Source organism: Nipponia nippon, unplaced genomic scaffold (assembly GCF_047370975.1).
Source record: "Nipponia nippon isolate SJK-2023a ecotype South Korea unplaced genomic scaffold, ASM4737097v1 scaffold_1, whole genome shotgun sequence".
Lineage (NCBI taxonomy): Eukaryota > Metazoa > Chordata > Aves > Pelecaniformes > Threskiornithidae > Nipponia > Nipponia nippon.
The window spans coordinates 106864428-106888332 of record NW_028262290.1 but is presented as its reverse complement, the minus strand read 5'-3'; the positions used below and the strand labels follow the sequence as shown (position 1 = coordinate 106888332).

The 23905-nt window shown below is 40.5% G+C and overlaps 1 protein-coding gene across 4 annotated transcripts in view; it reads right to left on the bottom strand.

The window, feature by feature from the left end:
- The window catches only part of EZH2 (enhancer of zeste 2 polycomb repressive complex 2 subunit), a 51258-nt gene extending 27782 nt beyond the window's left edge, over window positions 1–23476 (bottom strand). The window contains exons 1-3 of one of the 4 annotated variants that reach the window (XM_087737751.1): window positions 23423–23476; window positions 1066–1189; window positions 400–528 (exon numbers count right to left, since the gene is read on the bottom strand). In XM_087737751.1, the coding sequence (XP_087593877.1) occupies window positions 400–528; window positions 1066–1182 (246 nt within the window). In that variant the 5' untranslated portion in view covers window positions 1183–1189; window positions 23423–23476. Of the gene's footprint in view, window positions 1–399; window positions 529–1065; window positions 1208–23422 lie in introns of those variants that run through there. The other 3 variants (XM_087737761.1, XM_087737734.1, XM_009468120.2) reach the window with 3 other exon arrangements.
- Window positions 23477–23905: the final 429 nt, after the last annotated feature.

Genomic DNA, 23905 nt, shown 5'->3' with positions numbered 1-23905 from the left:
CATCTGCTTTAACTCAGTAAGAACCGAAGTAACTACCCCTGTGTACCACTGGGGGTTCAACTCGAATAGGAGCAAGATTAAACTTGTCAGTGAGACAACACAATTTGATTAAAGGATGCTGAGGTATGATCCAAGTATTAAAAGAAATAAAGAAGTTTCACTTTATGTGTCATTCAAAGCTAGGTAGACTGCTATGTATTTATTGCTTTCCAGAACTCATATGATCCAAGTAAATAATAAATAAATTCTTTAAGAGACTCGTACAAAAAATATTTAGCTGCCAAGTCATGTCATGCTGGGAAAAAAAAAAAAAATACAGAACAGGCAACTTTCCAGTAATAAAACAAAAACGTGCTAACAACCTTGTAAGCGGAATTACCACAACACATGTTAACCAACCTCCCTGGTCCCGCGCAATGAGCTCACAGAAGTCATGATGTGAACAGGCTGTATCCTACGTTGTTTCCATTCTTGATTTAAGATTTCAGTTCTTTCCAGTATCTTCTGACGATTAGAATTAAACATACTCTAAAAATTAATCACAATTGTAAACATTACAAACAGATTACAAAGACTAAATTCACCTGCTAGCATCTTAAAGCATAACAACATTTACTAAAGAAAATAATAAAAAAAAAAAACAAAAACCAGACAGGATAAAATAAAGTGCTCAAAACTCAACTGTCCAAGTTTTGTTTAAATGTCAGTGAGGCTCAAGACAGTTCATTATCCCTTTCTTTGACTCAAACCATCTTCTCATGTTTAGAGACTTAGATGTTTAGCATGGAATTAAGTTCTAAATGGAATTAGAAAGAGTGTGTGGCTAAAGAAGCTGCCATACTTGCTCTCCACAGTCTCTTCTGATACTTAGCATGCCTGATTCAGTCACATGTAAATGTACCATACCTGTTTATAAGATCACATCATTAAGACAAGTTTTCAGTATGTTAACAAAGTATTTAATGAAATTGTTATTGCAGGTGTTAACTGCAGGCCAACTCATACTTCAGAAGAAAATAAATTTTTGTATCATTTTTTAAGCAACAGAACCAAAAGATGACATACCTTTACTTCATCCGCACGTCGGAACCTCTTGAGCTGCCTCAGTCTCATATATTCTGATTTCACACGTTTTCGCCAACAAATTGGTCCCTTCTCAGATTTTTTTCCGGTTTGACCCATGATTATCCTACAAGAGACAATGTCATGTTAATATTACCAAATCCGATCCTGCTGCTTACAGAGGAAGTTAGAGTGAAGTTAGGCAGAATAGAGACATTCCTTTAATACCTCATATCTAATTCCTTTAATTCCTTTCAATCAGACACTTGCAATACCATCCCAATCCAACAAAAAAAATGAAAAGGTACTTAAGTGATAGACACTGAATCAGTGGAACCATTCACATTTGCTTTAAGCACTCCTAACGCCTCTATACAGAAAGGTACCTAATGGATTTAAAGGGGTGAAGCAGAACAAACCAAGATTCCCACTGCAAAGATACACACTGGAATCCCTGCAAGCAGTCTTGTAAATTCACTTCTGGACAGCTATGTTCATGGCAGACAAACCTTTCCCTCCTCACAGGAGTGGTCCTCTTCAGTAAGAAACCAACTCCTAGACTAGGCTTCTGGAGTTGATTTCAAGTGCAGAGAGGTACGCCAAGTACAGTCCTCCTACCCAGCCACTCAAGTGTCAAAAAGTTCTAGAAATTCAGGCAAAGAGTTTTGAAACAGGCAGAATAAGAGACCTTGCTCTTTTCTCAAGTACTCTACAAGAGCCCAAACTGTCCAGCTGATTGCAAACAGGACACTGATTCCACTTTTACTTATCACCCTCCTAGTATCAAATGCTTCATTTTTATGCTACAGGACTGTTGGCAATGAAGTTGTATTTTTACATTATAATCCAAATGCATTGCTAGAATATGCCAATCTGCTCAGCATTTTTCAAAATCAAGGACCGTATGCTGCGACTATGCTGGCAATGACTATTTTGACAGCACCCGGAAACAAAACCACTACACTGAAGATTGTCTTCCTCTCAAGAGCTGCGCTGTAATAACCTACAGTATTCCACTGAATAGTTGAAAATAGCATTCACAATAGCCACCGTGGACTGAAAGGTGGAAATGTCCAGTTGCCCAAGAGTAATACATTCTCAAACAAGCACAATCAATTTGAGCAGAAACAATTCTAGCCCTTCTAATTATCAAGGTAGGTAAACATAAGCAGAGGTGTCTTCTTCAGGCTGGAGTCAAATGCCAAGTGCTGCTTCCCCTGCCCCGCACCACAGCTCCCGACAGTCGTGAGTACAACTTTATCCAAGTTATTGAAAGCTCTTTGCTGCTGTAGGCAGAGCTCTATTTGCAGCAGTTTTGTACAGGTCAGATTTGAGTTCTATCAGACTTTATGATGATTGGGGAGGGTGGGAAATCAATATAGAACCTGTTTATTCTCAATACTATGCCTTCATTTACACTGAAGACATTTACACTGAACAAATGGTAACAGTCTATGAGAGCCTAACACACATTTTTATGCAAGACATTAAATCATATTTTGTAAGAAAAATTGTTGGGTTCTTAGATTTAGAATGAAAATGAATCAACAAACAAATGGCAGAATTGCCGACCCAAAACACGGGAAGTATCCTTTGAAGAAAAAAGGCAATACATATAAGTAAGTTTCACATAATGCCCAAAGCACCTGACTAGACAGAGGGGGAGGATGGAGAACCAGCAAGGGGAGGTAAATCTAAAGCAAAGCCTCAAACACAGTTGCTCTGCTTCCATTCCTCAAGGCAGCAAGTAGAATCCACCTGTATCTCATTTACCATACCACCAATGGTTACAAGAGAAAGAGATTAAAAAAAAAAAGAAATCCCAGACCATTCATGTTAGAGCACAGTAAAGAGAATCAGTGACTCAAAGTGCACTACGATATTGGTTAGAGGACAGCATAAAAGCATTATGAAGTACAGAAAATGCACTGTATTATATGCTAAACTACGCAAAGCAAAAATACGGAAAAACGTCCTATTAACCAGAAATAAATTAGACATAGAATAAGTATCATTAAATAACAGAAAGACAGAATCTCAGTTTGTAAGTAATACGGAACATCAAAATCACCTCTGTTAAGGTTCAGCCAAAAGACATGGAAAAAGTACCACTGAATTCAAAAGATTGTCAGCTGAGCTTTCATTTCTGAAGTAGCATATCCCATAAAAACAAAATAAAAATTATGTTTACTTACTCTAATATTGCATCAACCACAGCCCTTTTTATTCTAGTTTCCTGGAGAATAACAAATTACTCAGGCTTAAAAAAAAAAAAAAAAAAAAAGCTTTCTTAACGAAAATCAAACTGCCAGTTAAGCCCTTCTCATCAAAAGCAGATCTATATGGAAATCATATATAATTAGATTAACAACAACAACAAAACAAAACAAACAAAACCCAACAGAATTCCCATCTTTCTTTCATACAACTGAAATACAGCCCCCAGAAGACCCCACAAACAAGGACTGAAGACCTGAGAGAAATATATTCTCATCGAATAAACAAATCCAATCTATTCAATTTTTCAGTAACATCACTGTTACCTGTTCTATTAAAATAGTAGGAAAAATAACACTTCACAAGAAGATAAATATTTCCTTTTAAAATAACATAACTTAAGCACACTCAGGTCATTCATCTGAAAACAAATGGGACTTACAAGAGCACTCTCCTCTTGCACTAGTTTCAAGCTGCTATCTGGGACACAACATAGACAGCAATTTAATGTCCGAGGCACCAAATAACAAATCATAGAAAATGCACCATTGCTTATGTCAAGTTATAGCAAGAAAAAGTTCTTCTACATAAAGTAATAATGTTAATGTGCAACAGTCAGTGGGACACACGTAGTGCATTAAGTCAAATATGTATAAACAAATTAGAAATTGCATCCTAAATGGCAAGTCCATATTAAGAGAAAAAACATTGAGTGAAAAGGAAGAATATGCTTGTATAGGTTATAGAAAAAATACAGCTAAGAAAAAAGCAAAGTGTCCTGGACGCACGTTTCTAAATATTAATTTTTAAAATCCCTGAGAATTTATTAATGAATTCTGATTTTGAGCAGCAATTTTTCAAACCAAGTGAACCATATTTGTGTGTTTCTGGGCAGCTGAACAACACCAAAGTAGAAATACAGTGTTGTTAACACATCGTAAGAGGTAATTGTTTTTCTGTCCCTAATCTCAGAAGAAAGTAGGGGGGGGGGGGGGAAAATTCAAGGTAGGGGCAGGGAGGGAAAAGCATATTCATAGCAGACAGAGTTAATTCTCACAGTGCAATTGATCCTTCATCTTCATATTAGTACTATAGCCAAATGCCACTGACAATTTCTAATGTCAATTCAAAGGTTGCCCCAAAACCTATACATTTACGAAACTAAACCTGAGAAATCAGGATAAGAAGTTTCGCAGACAGGGACATCCCATGCTGGGTCAGGGCTGGGGGAGCAAAAAATGAGACAGAAAGATGAACTCTCACAGAAGGGTGCTGGCAATACCACCATCCCTGAAAGGAAAAAGTAATTTGGAGAATTAAGAGACTTCAGGGAAACATTAACACAAACTCAATCTCTGGGGCAAATTCAGGATTGTAGATGCTGTCTCAGGCCTACTGGTCCACTTGCACTAGTACCTATGTGTAAGAAAAACCTTTCCCAAATCACTTTCTTCCACCATTTGTGCTGTTCACATTCATAAGTACTCTGAGCTGTTAACAAACTACACAGTTTTCACTTTACTAAACAAGAAAAAAGCCTATACATTTTCATTAAATTATGTCGTATGGGATTTGCAGCTAGGATTGCAGAGCAGAAAAGCTAGTGAATTTTAAGATCAATTTGTCAGAACTAGTCAACTTTCCATATAAAGTTTCAGAGTGTTCCCTACAGTAGCACAAGTGGCACAAGCTAAATCCCATCTGTCTAAGAATAGTTAAGCCTGTCTTAAGAAGACAGCATAATGTTAAACAGTTTCCATTTAATAAATAAAACTATGATACTGGATCGTCTTAGTGCAATGGTCTGGTTCCAAAAGCCCCCAGGCCACATCCCTCTTCTCTGTCCCCGTTTCCCCTTCTGAATCCTGCTAGCTGTTTCTATTGTTTTAAAATCTTTCCCGTTTTTTCATCTTCTACATATGAAGGGCCTGCAGAAACCAGCTGAAGATCCCAGTCCTCAGAACTTTTATCCAGAAGAAAGAAACTATGTAGCAGTCAACTCAGTTATTTGGGGGCAGATTACCTCAGCTCCGAAATAGATACAAAAAAGCAAGCACAACTCTAAAGCAGTTATACTGTTTCTAGAGAAAGCTCATCTGCCAAAGCACAGAATGACTGCCGTGCAGAACCTGAGCTAACCTTGCTCGTTCTTACCTGGCACCACACTAAGGCGGGAAACCTTCCCATAACTCCCTGCACCCTCTTTGCAGAAGAGGGAACACTGGGAAATATGGTGAGACATCCCAAGTGATTCTAGTGTCAAGCTGGTACAGCCACAGACAGACGGACTGCCTCATTCCAGACGGGGCAATCACCCCAATGCCACAGCAAGCAAGGAGATGCACGTGCCACGCTTACATGCAAAGGCTTAATACCTTGGGTCCAAAGCCGCACGTAACCCAGCCAGCCCTCCCAGAGCGCAGCACTGCAGAACTGAAGCCACCCCACGCTGCCTGTTCCACACGTACAGCTGAGCATTGCTACACTCCGCTCGCCACCTCTCACACCACCCGTATTTTTCCATTACTTGTAATATTACAGCTACCTAATTCCCTGAGCTATAGAGTACACCCACGCACGGTACACCTAAGTGCATGGGTAGAACTGGACATTCGATAATTATACTAATGAGAAGACCACTATCAAATACAAGAAAAAGAAAAAAACTAACACCTCTTTCTGATCAATAAGTAGTTTGAACTATGGTATTAGGAATGAGACATGCTGAATCCACCTAAACACCGACATTAAAAAAAAGCCCTACAAGAAATCAAAAACAAACACCTAGCCATTCTTTTCCATTTCTACTCATGCTTGCATAGCTGGAAATGAAAAACAAAAAACAGCAGTGTCCTACAGCGTCTACATTTGCGTTTTAAATAAACTGCTGAGCGTTTCATAACAAAGTTATGTACGAGATCCACATTCTTTACACTAAGTTTTAAAGAAACTTCATGCCCGTCAACTTAAATCAGCCAATACTTACTTTCAGCAGCCAAAGTGTGTACAATACATCTAGAATTCACAATGAGAGACAAAGAAGTGTAGAAAAATTTCAGCTCAAATTGCTCCTGTTTTGCCTATAGAACATAGAAATAGCCTTATTTAAAGACAACGTCCTATTTTTCTTTGATCATTTTGGCAATATCCATCAGTGACAGACAAGCACGCAGATAATTCTCTAAATTAGGCAGTCTATTCAAGCAGTCATACTGCTGTCAAAGACTATATTTAAGCTCCTCTGGCTACCCTGCCAAATTTCAGGAAAAAGAAATTTCATTAAAATTTTCAAACTGGAAAGCATGGGAGAACAAACGAGGGGGTCTGCCCTTTTAAAAGAATGCTATTAGCTTGTAATTGTGCTTAATATTACACAATATTTTAAACTGTAACAATATTACATTATCTTCCCTCTACTCAGGATTTCTGTTTGGAGATATTTATGAATTAAAATGTACTGTGTACAGTATAACTTCCCAGTTCTTTTTTGTGAATTAATCTACACTCAACAGGTTATTTATATACTTTAAATATACCATACACTGATACAATACTGCACTTAAGAGCACTCTTAACTAACAGGTTCAATGCGGGGGGGAGGGATGGTGGGGGGAGCGAGGATGGGGGAGAATATAAAACCCAACAGAGAAACCGCATATGCAACCTGATGCAAACTGAACAATAAAATAAGTCATCATGTTTTTTGTTGCCTAAAGTAATTAAAGAGTATTGAAGGAATAAAACAATTCAGACGGGGCAGGTAGGGGGGAAGTACTACTTCTACCTCCCATAAAACCAAATGAGAACGCTTTCATGTTTGCTTCTCAGAAGCTCGAGCTCTAAAAGAATGCATTTAACTGCACGGCCCTGCTCAATGAACTACACCACACTGCTTCTCGACCTCTTCTACCTCACCGTTAGCACGCCCACAGCCCTGTGAACAGCGACGTACTTCCACTAAGTTCTCTGGACTGGATGCACTGGTAAGCTCAAAGCATGCATCTGAGCTGGCTTCACGAACTGTCACTTCAGATACCGTAAACTTATTAATTTAGATTCAATACTGCATAATGAAGGCACTCACCCAAGTAATTTCTTCAGCAGTGATGGCATCTTACAATCATCCCACCCTCCCCAACTCTTTATTCTCACCCCAATACTGCCCACTGAGCTGCAGACACTCTTCTCAAAGGGTTGCATGGTAAACTGGATTAAACTGACCAACAATAAATAAAAGCTCACTTTTGTGATTGATTGTTTTCTGAAACACAGACCTGTTTGATGATCCCATCCACAACTGTGGCTTCCTGTACACAACTATAAAGCAGGAAGGAATTGTTAGGAACTCAGACCAACACTGAAAAAAACTAGTGCAGACAATTACACCACAAACAGGCACTGGTTTTACACATTAGTTTGCTCTGGAGTGGCAGGCATGCTCTTTAACTGTAAGCTGTTACCAGATCCAGACAGCACACAGGTCTCTCAGCCTGAGCACACACAATCTTACTAAAGGAAAAATTATTATATATTAAATCCTATCCCAAGTCATCGTTGATCTTCTTTCTTCAAGCATCTACAAAACTTGGGGTTTAGTTTAAAAAACAAACAAACAACCCACAACAAACCAAAAAAAACCAACCATACCACACCCTTCTATGCTTTTCCTCAAAAAATAAAAGTTTCCTTAGCAAAAACTAAAAAAATTTTTACTCAGGCAACAGAATTTAGGACAACTCTCATGTTCAACTCAAGAAGCAGAATTTTAGCAACAGAAGGGGTTAACAAGATTTTTTCATAAGCCCACAAAAAATTCAAATACTTGCTAGAAAACAAAACCAAACCAAAAAAAAGATAATACATTTCAAGTATCAAAAATCAATGCATTCAGCTTAGACCTAAAGTTGTTAACTTTCTAAGATCACCTCATAAAAAACTCAAATGATCTTTTACGTTACAGGATTTTACACAGCACAATACAACAAAATGATTGTTCAACTGCAGCTAAATATTTTTCAGCTATGTTAAACTAAACTTTATTACTTAGAAACTCTTGGAAATTTACTTTTAATATTTTACTTCATGCACCCTAAATGCAAAACAAGACAATACTCTCTATGAACCTATCCTAAACCCTTCCAGAGCAAGCAGTTTCCAGTAGACTCTTATTACAATTATCAAGCACCCGAAAACAAACTATCGATAAAACACATACAAATTGCCAGACTTCAAAAACACTGACTTGAAAGTTAATTATAAATTAATGCTGTAATCTGCCAGATCTGTTGCCTTCATTTATACCAAACTTTTGTTAACAGCACAGAGAGATTAATGAAAAAACTACGGTCAAGAAACAATATCACTCTCTTGGGTTAAGTAAGAAAAATTGTTCACTGCTTTGATTTCAGAGCTGCTATTTCCACATGAAGTTATGGAAGCTGCAGGGGCGGGGGGAAGAATGACACTCCCAGCACCTCAAAGGGCTTTTTACCTGTGCTCTCAGCAGACGCAAAAAAAATATCTCTAGAAGTTTTGTAGTTTCTTGCTACTCTACTTTCTGGATTTTCTAAAGCAAAACAAAACATGGTTTTCTTTCAAACTTATCTATGTAAAATAGCACATTCTCATTTCCATGGGAAGAAAAACATTCCCAAGGCCACTGTCAGCTTGGGTATTTCAGATACCAAACCAGACCCACTAACAAAAATCTTTAGCTTTGAAATACAACAACATAGGAAAGATTAACATAGTTTATTAATAATATTTCACTACAAAAACAACTACAGCACATTTACTCTTTTACAGGATTAGTCACAGAGAAATAGATGGGAGTAAACTGTAGCGTGTTTTTTACTATTCTATACTATTATAGAAATGTGGTATTTTAAGTTTACAGTGCAGTTCAACCTATTTTTTAATCAAGAAATACCTAAAAATACTTATCTATGCTTTAAAATTTACATCATGTTGTTATTCCATATGCTGAAGCTCTGTATCATTAAAGGATGCTTAAATTTAGAGAGAGAACTTACATCAAATGCTACCATCAGTTCAATTACCTTCCTCAAATGCTATTTGGTATCAGTTTTACCTGGAAAAGACATCATCTGTCTGCTGTATCAGAGGCCCCTGGTCACTAATTTCCACCTCTACTCAGCCTTCTCTACTCTGAGAGCTTAAGTGCTTACGATTCTGTTAATCAAACTAGGTCAGGAAAAAAAAAAAAAATCTGTCTGAACAGCCCAGAAAATAAACACACTTAGTTTTTAAATACAATTTTTCAACAAAATCAGCTCCACAACCTGGTTTGTTCAGCAGCCACATGAATTCGTGAACCAACACAAGTGAAGGGGGAGCAACACTGGGGTAGAAACAAGAGGCAAAGAACCGAAATTGGAGAGGGCAGTAGTTTAGGTTTCAACAGAAGTGTTTGTCAAGCCACGTCGTCTCTCTGCCACTCAGTTTTACCAGTACAGAAAAATTCTTAACAACGAGAAACAGGATACATTTACTACGCCATCCATGCCAGCTGTGCCACTCTTCGGGTAGATAAATGCCAACAGGCTCGTACTGGCCTACAAAGGCTTAACCTCTCTTGGGCTCTGTTTGGCAGTATCTAAAAGAAATTGATGAGTTCATGAACTGATCTAAGCAGGTAACTCGAAACAGCTCATCTGTCCTTCCTCACTCTGACAGGCTTCAGTGATTGTGCATGATGTAGGTTAATAAAACACTCATGATCAACTCTAATGAGATTCCATGTTCCGCAAGAATGTTCTTGATTACTCAAGAGATGGAAACTGTATACAAGCTATTGTCAAAGACAAAACTATTAATTTTAACAAACTTGATGTAAGGAGGAGAACCATCGACAGCCTCAGATGTACCAATGCCATAACCCCAAACTGAGGAGTAATGTCTGTGTGTGAAAGCAAATGTCCAAATCTCAGAATACTTCCTCTTCCTCCCCCTCATGTTAGCAGAAAAACCCTGGCTTGCAAGTAGAATTAAAAGCCTGTGTTTCAATTGCAGTGTGGGTAACAACCACATCCAAGACATTTTACCGTCGGCCCTAACACCAATACAGACTGATGACGGCTGTAGGCTTTACAGGTAATGTGGCAGCGCCAAAAGCAGAAGGTCTGCTGCTATAAACAGGCATGCTTTTATTATGAGCAGTCTCATCACAATTAAGCTCCTATTATTATGATGCAGTTAGTTACTTGCAATTACTACTCGCAACACTAAAATAGATTTCAGTTAGTGGAATCCCTTCAAAAGTAGCAGTCTGTCACTACAATATTGTCGGGGTTTTTTACGTACCAACAACTTAAAATTTTTGCCTCCACTGGAACAGAGTTGTCAAATTCAAGGCCAGTGCAGTCTCTCCGCCCTGACATAATCAATGGTTACTAGAGTATTAACAGTTACCTAATAGAATTTAACTCTGAAGGACAACATTTCAACTCAACCAAAACTAAGCAGCACATTCACTTACCTATGTGCTTTTAGATGCTGATGACAAATACATCCTAATGTACTTCTCAGCTAGGACTGGGAAAGGAAGTGGGATCTTAAAATGGCATACATTTCCTCTCTTCATTGTCTGTCTACGCTACTTCAGCATCTCAGATAGAATTTACAGGGCAAATATGACAAATTCGATTGAGGTGATCAGTTACATCAAACTAGATCTTTTCTGCACTCAAAAGAAGCAGAGTTTCCTAACTGGACCAAAATCGCTCATGCTGGCCTGATAAGCACCCAAACTGGCAGGGAAGAAGAGGAACCATGCAACCCAGGTCAAGGGAGAGGAGCAAAGCCTCTCCCTGTCAATGTCAGCAAACTGTTAGAGCATATCATCCACTTGCCTTGGACCAGAACATTTATCTGCCATACCACGTAAAACATACTATTCACACCGTGTAATTTTTTTTCCTTACAAGACTTTGCAGTTAAGACAATGCAGTTAATGTGGCAAACTACTTCTGCGCAAATAGCTTTCAAGAAGCGTGTTTCCTGCTATCTCTAGATCAACTAAAGATTGCTCCGAAAAGGTGCAGTGTGGCTAAACAACAGCAGCAGCCATTTATAACTTGTCTACATTAGTTGCCAGTGCAAGACAAACATAGAAGACGCCTGTAACAAACACAAAGCTAGTGTAGATTTGTTCAATTCAGCTCTGCCTCATACATCCCACTACAGCCATTCACAACTGCAGGTATTCAAATCAATGGTTAACAACGGTTATTTTCCATTTCCTATTATTAGTACAAGTCTAAGGCTTCAAGGCATGTTCTATGTATCCTTAGCAAAATTATTTAAGAATACTATATGTAGGTTCCCAAACTCCTAAACAGACTCTTTAAAACATGTGTCATGTTTTTGCCTGTTTCTGGGCCTCATCAGAATTGGACGAGTCACTTCAAGAATTTCAACCAATACATAAAAGCATTAAATTCCCTGAACAGCATGCTTTCTTACACAAATCAGAGCTAAACCCAGATGATCAGAGAAGTTGAGCACTATTCTAGCCCTTCTTCTGAGACATGCTAATATATGCTAAATCAAAGTACAAGAGGCAACAGACAAGACTCAGCAAGGGATTTCATTTCAATATAGGGAGAAAATTCTTCACAGTGAGTGTGGTCCAGCATAGGAATGCATTAAGCAGAGAGGTGCTGGAATCTCCATTCTTGAAAACATTTTAAAAGTGCTCTGGAAAAGACAATTTCAGTGTCGGCCTTGCCTGAGCGGGAGACTGGATCAGATGACCTCTAGATGTACCTGCCAACCGAAGCTATTCTACAAGTCAATACAACTCTGAACTGGGCCTGCCATCTCAAAACCAAGGACCACGCTATTTTTGAAGCTGATGTTATGGAATTTGCTTGCCTTTTAAATTCCAGTTTAATATTTCAGAAGATGAAAGCAATCACCACTGCATTCCAAAATTCTTGGTATTTCAATCAGCTACAGGTACAATTTGGAAAACAACACTACTATTAAGGGAAGAATAATTTGTGAATTAAAATGCTTAAGAGCTTAATCAGACTGAACTCTTTAGTTTGGTGTGTAATCACTGATTGTTCTAATCAGTAGAAAACATTTGTTATGTTACAGTCTCCTTTAACAACTCCATCAACTAGTTAGTTCAAACACTCCTTCCCACTACTACCCAGTGTGTGCGTTCATTTGAAAGAAGCCTTCTCTGCTTAACAGTACAGTTGGAGCCTTCGGTTCTACCTCTTAGAAATCATAATTAAAGAAGACAGATCGGAAAGCTCTTCACTAATTAGGAATGTAGTCTAACTAGAGTGCTACATACGCTCCATAAACTTACCATTATGTTTAAAATAAAAAAAACATAAAAGGGCTGTTTTTTCAAATTCGTTGTCTTCTTATCCTAATAGGGTTCTGCTTCTCTTATAGCCCAACCGTCGTGCCTTTGAAGTGTCACTCTTTTCAGACCTTTTACTTTCTGTCATTTAATCGACTACAGCTTTACTTTGCACTTGGCGTACTTAAGATCAGGAGCCTGATCTCTGCCCTGGAACATTAAGTGGTTGGTTGTTTGGGTTTTTTTTTCAGACTTCAATTTCACTTTTTTTCATTATTAAATAAACTTAAACACATTCTAGAAGATATCAATAAGCAAGTCAAGCAGTACACATGTTCACAATAAGCAACTACTCTATGACCTGCTTCCCCACAACTCAAAAGATGTGCCTCCACAATTATTTCTTCCCAAGCACAATGTTATTTGGGCCTTGTTACTACCCCAGCAGCTCCTGAAGTTAATAGCTCCCAATTGATATTTCAAGATATTCCAGATTACTGAGATGCTTTTCTGTATCTTTTGAGTAAAAATTTCAGCTTCTTTCAAAAGAGGTTCAAAATCACCATTTTGTGGCAAATACATGCTCGGTCATCACAGGTTACCTTGATCAAGATGTCTAACATAAACAAAATAACTGTACACACCCTTTTCTCTTACAGCTGTATGAACGGCTATCAGTGAACTAAGAGTACAGTTTCATGACATACTTAATCCAATCAAACTACTTATTCGTAGTAGTACTACTACCAAACTAACTTATTAACTGTAATGACTATATTTTTATCTGCAGTATTATTCCCTAAACTAAAACAAATTGGAGTGGTTACTAAATTACTATAACATAGGCAATACCTTGTATCTGAGCTAATCAGTGTAATCAGAATTTCCTCTAAATGGCTGATTTTTAGCTTTCCTGTGATAACAAGGCTGATGCATCCTTCTGCATACACCCTCTCCAGTAACTTCTGATGCAAAAGGCAAACATAAATCAAATGTGACATGGCTTACAGATAACTAAGTTATGTATGTTTTCTGCAACAGATTCATGAAGGACTGCAAGTGCCCTGGCATTATGAAAAGCTGCAGCGTGAACTCACATTTTGTAAAAAAATAAAAGAAATAAGGGAAGTTATGAAAAACAAAAACAATTACTAGGGAGAAACACCACTTAGGGCTGCAGACACTGATGTATGAACAGATAGCAGCAGATCCCTACCCAAGCAATGCCATTGCACCTAACCACAATTCAGAAGACTCTCTGCCATACCTGCTCTTTGCTCCAGTACGTAACATAATTACATACACTACTTTACAGTAGCTACAATCCTGCATTGTACCCCTAGATGTTGCTAGGGAATGCTCCTATCTTAGATATCAGGAATTCTAACCAGTCCAATTCCCAGATTTGGTAGGAGTCCCTGTTTTCCCTCCCCACACTTAACTCCTCTCTTCTGCTTGCCTTGATCTTATCTACCTTCCTTCATCAATTTTTGTTTCTAGTCTGTTCTTAACAGTTAAATGAATCTCTTCAAACACAGTTTCTCATTACTGCCCAAACATACCAGAAAAAAACTGTATGGAGGACCAGACAGCTATGACTTTCAAGTATCACCCCTACTTCACGCTGGCATTGCTACAAAAAGAACTTTTACCTGCCTCTTGTTCCTGCACTTGTGCTATCATTTCCCTCCTGACAGCATGAGCATTTTTGCAGCCAGACACTGACAGAAGTGAGGAAGTCCTCTGGCTGAAAATACCTTGCTACTTTTGACTGAAGAAAAGTGAGCATCCAGCCACTCTGTCCCCACCTAAAGACACTGTGATGGCCTTAGACATTCAATTTTCAGCTCCTTGTGAGAGTACTAAATGTCTAAGCCTGCAGATGAGTTTCTGGATGTGCTCAATTCATACTGAAACTCATACCACTTATTATTTGAAATGCTCACCTCACATAGTAAATCAGAGCAGTTCAGTTACTGACACACAAGTCAGGAGGGAAACAAATCAACTCTAGGGCACACAGAACTCATGTTTTCTTCAATCATGCTCCCCATCTGATTTAAAAAAAAAAAAAAATTGCCTCCCACAGTATTTTACTGCTTGCTTTCTCCCCTAAGAGTTCATTTACATAGACAGTTTAACACTATGTTGCTTGAATATTCTTTTCAGGAGTTTCTACCACCATTATAAACTGACCAGGCAAACATTAGAAACTCCAACTCTTTACCAAGGACAAGGAGGAAAGAAAGGGAAGAATGAGGAGTGAAGCAGCTCTTCGATATTAAAGAGAAGGAAATGTTCGTCCACTCCCTTTTCCTTCCTGGAAAAACATGAGGAATCTTAATTTATCTTTTTGCTGTTTTTACATTAGAATTTTTTATTTTTCTGGGTTATAAAACTATCAAAGCAAAGCAACTACCAGGTATTCAACATCCCTTACCCTATCTCCTGGCACGTTAAAAACTTTGCAACTCAGAGTTGATAAATAACTCGGACCTTGCAAAGGTACTTCAGAAAATAGAGTCAAAATTGTCTGTGGTTCTTAATATCTAAAGTAATTTTAATCAATCTGCTTCAAAAATGTAAATAATAAAAAAGAAGGAAAAAAAAGCAAGAACTCACTTGACAAAATCCCATAATAATTTTAGAAGTTTTTGGCACTGACTATGTGTTGATTAAACATGAAGTACCTGAGTAAGATCCAACAACAGAACTCTTCTAGAAAACAAGCTTATTTCAAATTTTCTACCAGCCACAAAGCAGGAGGGCATCAGTTTGATGACTTCTTTTTCCCTAATAGTACATTGCCTTTGGATTTATTTTGACACTATCTCATTCTGTGGGAGTCCTTAGTTTAGAACATTTACTTGTCAAGAAACAATGGTATGGGTACTTCTCAGAGTTTCATTCTCTTCAGTAAAGAAAAATCAGAAAATTATGTCTGTTAATAACAAAACAAGATTTCAATACAAATAATTAGATTTCCAATACATTTCCTTAAACAAATACAAGAGTAGAACAAAAAAAGTAAATGTAGTATAATGTTTTCAGACAGGCCTTAAAAGAAAAAGACAAATCCTTACTAGAGTGTTCAATCAGTCTGTATATGTAAGCCTGCAACTTTCAAAGGTATTCTTTCCTTCAAAAATTAAGTTCTTTCTCTGTATCCCTACAGCTTTAGGATTTAGAGAAACAAAACCAGACATGAAATAATTACTGAGTACCACGTAAGGAGTAAGAATAACCATTTAAAAGAAAAATTTTCTAAATTCCCTCTATTATTGCTTTCTTCCAGAACACTTCGACATTTGATATTTTTAAAAAAATACTGTTTTGGAAATAAAAATAACAAGTTCAAGTACTCATCCACTTGGGTGGGGGAAGGAGGAAAGAGAGAACGAGGAGATGATAACCAAGTATTTTATATTAAAGATCAAACCAAAATTGGCACTAACTGAAATCAACTGACATCTCACTTCAGTTTGGGCAACATCAGTAAAACACTGTGCAGCAGGTAATGCAACTATTTACTTTTTACTTGGATATCTGCATGTATAAATACTTTTAATTATATTTGTATACATGAGTAAGACTATTCGGATCAAAAAACAAATAAAACATTTTAAAACTCCAAACAGCTGAACAGCAACAAAAAGTTTCAAGCCTGATTTTGATCACGCTTTTTACAAATCACCGTTAAAACCATCCCACATCTCTGACATAAGACCAAGCCTGGCTATTTGTCGACAGAAAGTGAAGTTTTTAATGCATAAAACTTGAACTTCACCTTTGAGTTGTTCAAATGCGTACCTCCGAATTTCTCCCTTCACGGTCATTCACAGACACCCAGAGGAGTTCGATCGCTCCCACACACATTCCGAATAACCTCTGTTGCCTAACACCTCCATCTCTTAAAATTTAGCTTTTTGATATCCTGGATAAATCTGGCAGAAAAAGTAACACTTGCTGGGAACACTTAAGGCATGTCTCCACAGGCAAAATAATTTAGGGTGTGAATTTGAAGTTCACTGACTATTCCACCCAAACTTGTTTTGTGGACACACCTTTTTTACTCTAAAAACTCTAAAATAGCCACAGGTTCTTCAGCTCAATCCACGCACACAAAAGCAGCCTACACTCCATACTGGAAAAACCCTGCCACCCAACAATTAAGCAGTTCAATAGCTATCCCATACTTCTCTCCCTGCATAGGCAAAAAGTCTAAACTCTGAAAGACATTACGCTTCCATGTATGCAGAATTTATCGTAGAACAGTCCAACAAATTTTGGAGCTGAACTGGTATTTGCCAATTGTCTGAAAAATTCCAAAATGAGCTTCAAATGATGAAAGCAACCATAAGAGTTAGTTACACAACTCTCATGTTAAAGCCCTCAAAATAACTGGGCCGAATGCATGGCATCCTTATTCTATAAGATATATGGGGATTAATCCATCAGCACATTAGATTAAATGTTGCTTACAAAGAGGAAAAAAACCAGAAAGACTACTTTTCCAGAAGCTTGATTTAATGGAGAAAATTAACAAGAAACAGCTTATCCTAAAAACAAAATAAGAAGCCAAGCCAAAACAAAAACCCAGCAAACAAACCCCAAAACACCCACTACCCTCCGGTGAAAAACTCAGCTCCCTTAGGCTGTGGAAGAGAATTACAAATAGTAAGGCTTTGGGACCAATTATGTCTCCCAGTTTCAAAGCAATGATGGATTGAACACCAGTAATAGTTAAACTATTTTAAGAATAAAACAACATATGTCAATCTCTTCTTCCAATAGTTAAACAGTGGATTTAACTTTGCACTAAACATATTAGTAACAAATACTCACTAGAAACATGGCACGAACTAGTGGACATATAGCTGGAAGAAGTTATCACAAGGGACAGATTTTATGCTGTCTCTGGTTACAAATTGTATTATTAAAAAGAGACAGGATAATAACCTAATGACTTTAATCCTTTTGCCATGGTGTAGTTTCATAGGTAAATCAAGTGTCTGTAACACACATCTGCCTGATTTCTGACAGAAGCAGCAAACTGAATTCCATCTCTAGAATTTTTTATCTTACTAGTAAAAAATGAAATCAGACAACTACACACCAAAAATATAAAGCTTGCCAGATCCACTCACGCTAAGAAATATGGAAAGGAAACCAGATCACGTTAAAAAAAAAAAAAAATATATATATATATGAGTCGTAAGATTTGAGTTTCCTTCCTTTCAAATACTTTGTTTCTTTAAATTACATCTGATGGCTTTGGGATTTAAACTGAACGTACAAGCTGTGAAAAAGAGAATGCATGGCAGGCAAAACTGAACCAACCACGTAAAAGGCAGAATGGGAAGGAGCCAGATACAACAAAAATCGACAAGGGAAATAGGCCTGGTTCTAGATTAAAAAATAATTTAGAAGTATAAAGAAATCATACCCTCCTGTAAAGATTTCTTTTCAGTTCACACCTTAGAAATCCCACGATGTGGACCACAATTTGTACTACTTTGCCTGCATAATTACACATACAATGTCATTTAAGCAGGCACCATACGCATATATAAAAAAAGAAAACTAATAGCAAATCCTGAAGTTCTGCAATTGCGTATCAAGGAAGTCTTTATTTGCACACAGTTTTACCTCATTTGTTAGTGAAATCGTATATACCCAAATTAGAAGTTTTGGAAGTACTACATCACATTTTCAAGCAAATGACAACACTGCACTGATCCACTCACATCATTACATTGTTATTTTTATCCACAGCATTCAGAACATGAACAGTATCTATCTAGATTTCCAAATGGCTTTTTCACCTTAAAAGTACTACTGATTTTACCGTTAGTAAGGAAGCATAGCATACATTACAAATCTTTCCAAGACAACAGTATTTTTCACAAATTGAGCAGAGGCACAATTACTGAAAAATCCTATAAGCAGACTTCAGCCAGGTAGCCAAAAGACTCCTAAAATAAGGGCCTGACCCACATTAATCGGGGGGGGGGGGGAGAGTTTGTTTGTTTACATTTTTTCTGGACACAGCAGGGACATTAACAGACATCCTCTTCTCTCCCAGTATTTTTTTAAATGACAACCAATTTACAAGTCTGTGGTTAAATAATTAGCTATATATTTGAGAATTCCTTTCTTTTTTTACTTTTTTTAAAAGAAGCTTAATTTGTCAATATTACATGCAAATTATACTTTTCACTCTTCTTCCTAAGAGTTGCCTCTACCCAAGTTTACTAGTGTTACTTTACCTTTTTAATTTACAATACATTTTCTGACTATAACATTGGAGGTAGTTTTCTCACTTTCACTGAGGATCCAGACCTCAAGTCCACAGTCTGACACATCTTCGTGGAAATCTAGGTGTACAACTAGAAAAAGCCTGTACCAATCAAACTACCTCCTATTATCAGTTACAGAAAGCAGCATTGTCACTACCGTGTTTTAGAAAACTTCACTGTTTCTTGCTTGGAGCTCAGTAGAACTACTCCCTCCTCCAACAAATTTCACTCTTTAGTTTCACCTCATCCATAAAAAGACATACACAGCATCATCCCAAAGTCTTTAACTGATTTCTGTGAGAACAGATAGAATATCTATTTAATAATTCTGTAGATTGTTTTCCTTTTAATCTTTAGCTCAACAAAACTCTCAGGCATATACTCAGAGCTAAAAAACAAAGCTAAACACTCTGCTAACTTGTAACCAATGTTTTTGTCGTTCCCCTGTGAAACACCTTTCCCTGATTTGCATCTATTTTATACAAGGTTTTTCTTTGTCTCACCTTTCTTCCTCCCAGACATAGCCACTTAACTGAAGTTATCACATAAACTATGTCAGTACTGGAATACTCACCCATTTAGAGATTGACTTAGCCATTCTAGAACAGTTGTACAAGTCATATACGTAGATGCTAAATGTATAGATACATGTACAGATAAATTTATAGATACAGACAGCGTAGATGCTGTCTTCAACCAGACACCATTTCAATGAGCCCAGCACTCACGGACCTTGCTGATAGTACGAACAGAAGGTTGGTAGCAGCTTTAACATTGAAATAAACCTCCCATTACTATCCTACAGCTTCTGTTAGCAGGGGTCTTGTTTCCTAATGTAAGTATTATTCAAACACCTCATCAAATCATTAAGAATTATATTTATAGTATGTAGTCCATTTTCTCCCCCCCCCCCCCTTTTTTTTTTTTTAAATCTGGTAAACTGAATTTTACTTGGATAGACAATTCTGTAAAGATGACCCACTGGACGCAGCGAACTTCCTTGCTTAGCAAAGGCCAGGTCCTGTTCCTGAGATTTTCAGCATCCCTGCTGGGGAAAACTTTATTCCCCATTAAGTTGCACAGGTACTTCTCCTCAAGTCAGCTAAGATGCATCTATAAGTGCTAACTGTAGAATTACAGAACATTCAGATTATGGCCGACACTGAAGTTTCCTACAGCACTTTTGCTGAAATACAACGTAAAGCAAACATTTATTAAATATGCCTTCTGTCAGTATAGCAGCCATTTTTAAAAATAACTCTCACTGTTCAATCACATGAATATAGTAGTCATCTAAAATGGTTGTTCAATTTTAACATTATAGCTGTGAACTTATTAAAATGTATACATGATATATACAGCTAAAGAAGCAGAAACTTCTTGTGAATGGTGACAAGAACAGATTTTTTTTTTTTTTTTGACTAATTTCAAGAGGAATTTTAGAGTGCACCAACTTTTCTGGGAACATTGTTGGAGTGCACTAGATGCTAGATGTAGCTTATTCTGACATAAGCCACTTTACAGAAAGTGGTGGTGAGCTTGCACTCTCTCTCTATATAATACAGCTAGTGCATTCGATAATGCACTACAAAAATTCCCTTCTTGCTAAGCCAAAGTTTCTTTGCAGGTAAGCAGAAGCGCAGGAATATATTTACATTTCACCTATGAATGTTGCAATGTTACAGAACAAACAAAAACCCATTTGAATGCATATTTTCAACAAAATCACTGTATTTCAGATTGTTGGCAATTCTAGCAAAAGAAGAAAAAAATACAGCAAGGAAAAAAGAAAAATTGAGCTTGAACTTCAAGTCTCTGGCCTGAGTTTACACACTACCACTTTAGCTCATTTTAAACTGAGCAAACACATTTTAAGATCTTTTGACAATGCAGATTTTCAGTGTCTGTCACTTTTCAGAATAAAATTACATATTAAAAAGAAATCTCTGAAAAAAAAAAAAATTTTCCCCAATTTTTGTCCTAAATTACAATCTTGAATTCTTCCAGAGTTCCAGACAAAAATAGCTGTTGGCATCTCATGGAACATTTTACTGTCACAGATTTCTCTACAGGTTGTTTAACTTTAATTTGTTACTTTCATTCCTCTGGGGGGGGGGGGGGGGAAGCATTTTTCCTCTCTCTTTTTTTTTGGTAAAGGAAACTCCACAACAAGAAATGTAACATTCTTGATGTAACAATCTTAAAGCCAGCGCTCGATAAAGCACTAGCTCTCGAAGTTAAAAACACTCGACACGTCGCAAAAAACTTTTGAGCCATATCTCCTAAAGTACTGGAAGCATGCTTTCTGAAAGGCTCTGTAGATCTTAAATATTCACATTTTACTAATCTAAAGTGAGAGCAGTTATAGTACACTGTGTACAGGCAATACTCACCCTTCTGAAGATGCTTTATTGTTACCACAAATAAATATTCCCCGGACTCTCAATTTGATATAGACACTGGGGACAAACAAAGAATGACCTTTTAATTTTGATAAATCACAAAGAATCTGAATGTGCCAACCCCTAAAAAAAAAGATGAAGCTATCTATGAGGAAATCCCAATTTAGAAGTGAAGATTACACTAAAAATGCTGGTAAAACTCTTCACTGAAATCTGTATTAGTAAGAATCAAACTCATAATAGCTGAAACCACAGTTGCTAGACTTAAACAAAAATGAACCTATCCTGCAATAATTAAACAACCTTGTTCCAACTGTTACAAGCTTTTTATTAGAGAGACCAAGAACCTGAACTTCCAACTCCATAGTTAAAAAAACAAAAAACTTTTCTCCAGCTCCAATAAAGTAAGGATAGCGCTTTGTAAGTTAGAAATAAGTATCTTGAGTAATGTGCAAGTTTGTTATCCCATTCCTGCTGCATCTATGCACAGAGCGCTTTTCTTTTGTCTGCTCATAACAATTTCTGAATCACCATGAATACCTGTTAATGCCAAATACATATGCATGATGCCACAACACACCGATTTCTTCGTCTTTATCCGATCACACATTTGCTGCTCAGGGACAGCTCTGCCCAGTGCCCTCCTTCACACCTCCCCAGACACCCTAGTTTCAGAGAGCGCTCTGTACGCCCGTGCTTGGCGACATTAGATCCAAAAAACCAGAATTTCCAGCTTCCCATGAACTTTCTCGCGGCGCTCTGGAAGATCAGGATCGCACGGTGCCCTTAACGATCAGGAAGCCCGCCGGAGCCACCGCCAGACCGATCTGCCCCCTCGCCCTCTTAAGGTCCCTCCCTGAAGCAGGGACCCTCCGAGGCCGGGAGCGGGAGCCCGACGGGCGGCGAGCCCCCAGCGCAGAGCTCGTTTCCAGGGCGCCGGGGTGCGGGAGAGCGGCCCGGGGCGCGCTCAGCCTCCCCGCCCGGCTCGCCCCGCCGAGCGCCAGCTTCCGGGAGGCTGAGAGCGCCCGAGCCCGGAGCGGACACGTCCGAGCCTCCCGGGACCCTGCCTCGGCGGGGGGGAGCTTTCCGCCGCTCTGCCCGCCGCGGGTACGCGGGCCCCTCCGCGGGCGCACGCTGGGCGGACACACACCTCCCCGCTGCCCCTTCAGTCAAAGCGTGCCTGGAGCCGCCGCCGCCGCCGCATGCAGCCGGCAGGAACGGGGAGGAGGGGAAGGAAACCGCCGGGTCTTCCCCGCTCTCCCTCTCCCCGCGCAGCGCGGGCCCCCCGCCCGCCGCCCCCCGCCCCTGGAGTGGGGGGGGACGGGGCACACGACCACCTCGCCCCCGGCCCGGGGCCGCGCTCTGCCGGGCGGGGGTCGGAAGGGGAACCGCGGCCGGAGCCAAGTTAGACAAAGGGCACTTCAGACTCCATGCCTCTCCCCGCCAGCTGTCACCGGCCGGGAGCGCGCGTGTCTCGCCGCCGGGCGCCCGCCCCCCGCGCCGCCCGCCGCGCCCGCCAGGAGGGGACGGGAGGCGGCGGCTGCCGCCGGGGAGCCGTCGCCCCCCTCCCGCCCCCTCCCCTCCTCCCGCGCCCTCCTCCCCTCCCCCCATTACAAAGGGACCCGGTTATAAACAGCCGCTCCCGGCGCCAACGCCTCGAGCCCGCGAGGTGTCGCTCGCTCACTCACCCGCCCCCCCGCCCCGGCCTCGCGCCGCTGCCGCCCCGCCGCTGCCGCCGCCGCTGCCGCCGCCAGCTCCGCGCCGCGCCGCTCGCCCGCTCTCCCTCCCCTCAGCCTCCGGCTGCCGGATTCACCCTCCCGGACCGAGCGCCAAACGCGGCGGCCCAATCGGCATCGCGCTCATTGGCGAGCGCCGAGCGCCGCCTCGATTGGATGGACGCGGACAGGGCCCCCCGCGCCAATCAGGGGCGGCGGGGGGCGGGGAGAGGGGCGGGAGCTCGCGGCCCACGTGCGGGGGGGAAGGGAGGGGTGGGAGAGCTCTTTGTTCTCGCGCTGCCCGCGGGGGGCCGGGGGGCTCGCGCTCCCCCCTCCCGCCCCCCCGCCCCCGGCCCCGCGCCTCCCGCGCCCCGGCTCCCCCCTCACCAGAGCGGGGCCGGGGCCCGCGGCGGGGCCCGCCGGCCCGGGGAGGCTTGAAACTCTCCGCCGCCTCACGTGGAGGGGGGAGAGGGAGGAGAAAGGAGGGAGGCGAGAGGATTGGCGGGCAGCGGGAGGGAGCGCGGCGCGGCCCGGGGAGGGGCCGTGCTGCTCGGCGCTGCCGAGTTTGAATCAGTTCGAAAGTGGGAGCTGTAACGGTTTTAACAGTCCCGCCGCTGCGCGCGCGGGAGGGGGCAGCCCTGTGGGAGAGGCGCGGGGCTCGCCTGGGCGGGAGGGGGGGCACGCCCGGTGAGAGCGGCAGGAGCCGGGCAGCCGCTCCCCTCGGCCGCCACCCCTCCTCGCCTGTTGCTTCCCCGGCGGGCAGGGCGGCTCTCCCCGCCGGTTCGCCCGCCGCCCGCCTCGGCGTCTGCCGGGGTCTCGCGGCGCCACACCGAAAGGGTCGTGGCCGGCTCTGGGCCCAGGCGAGGGCGG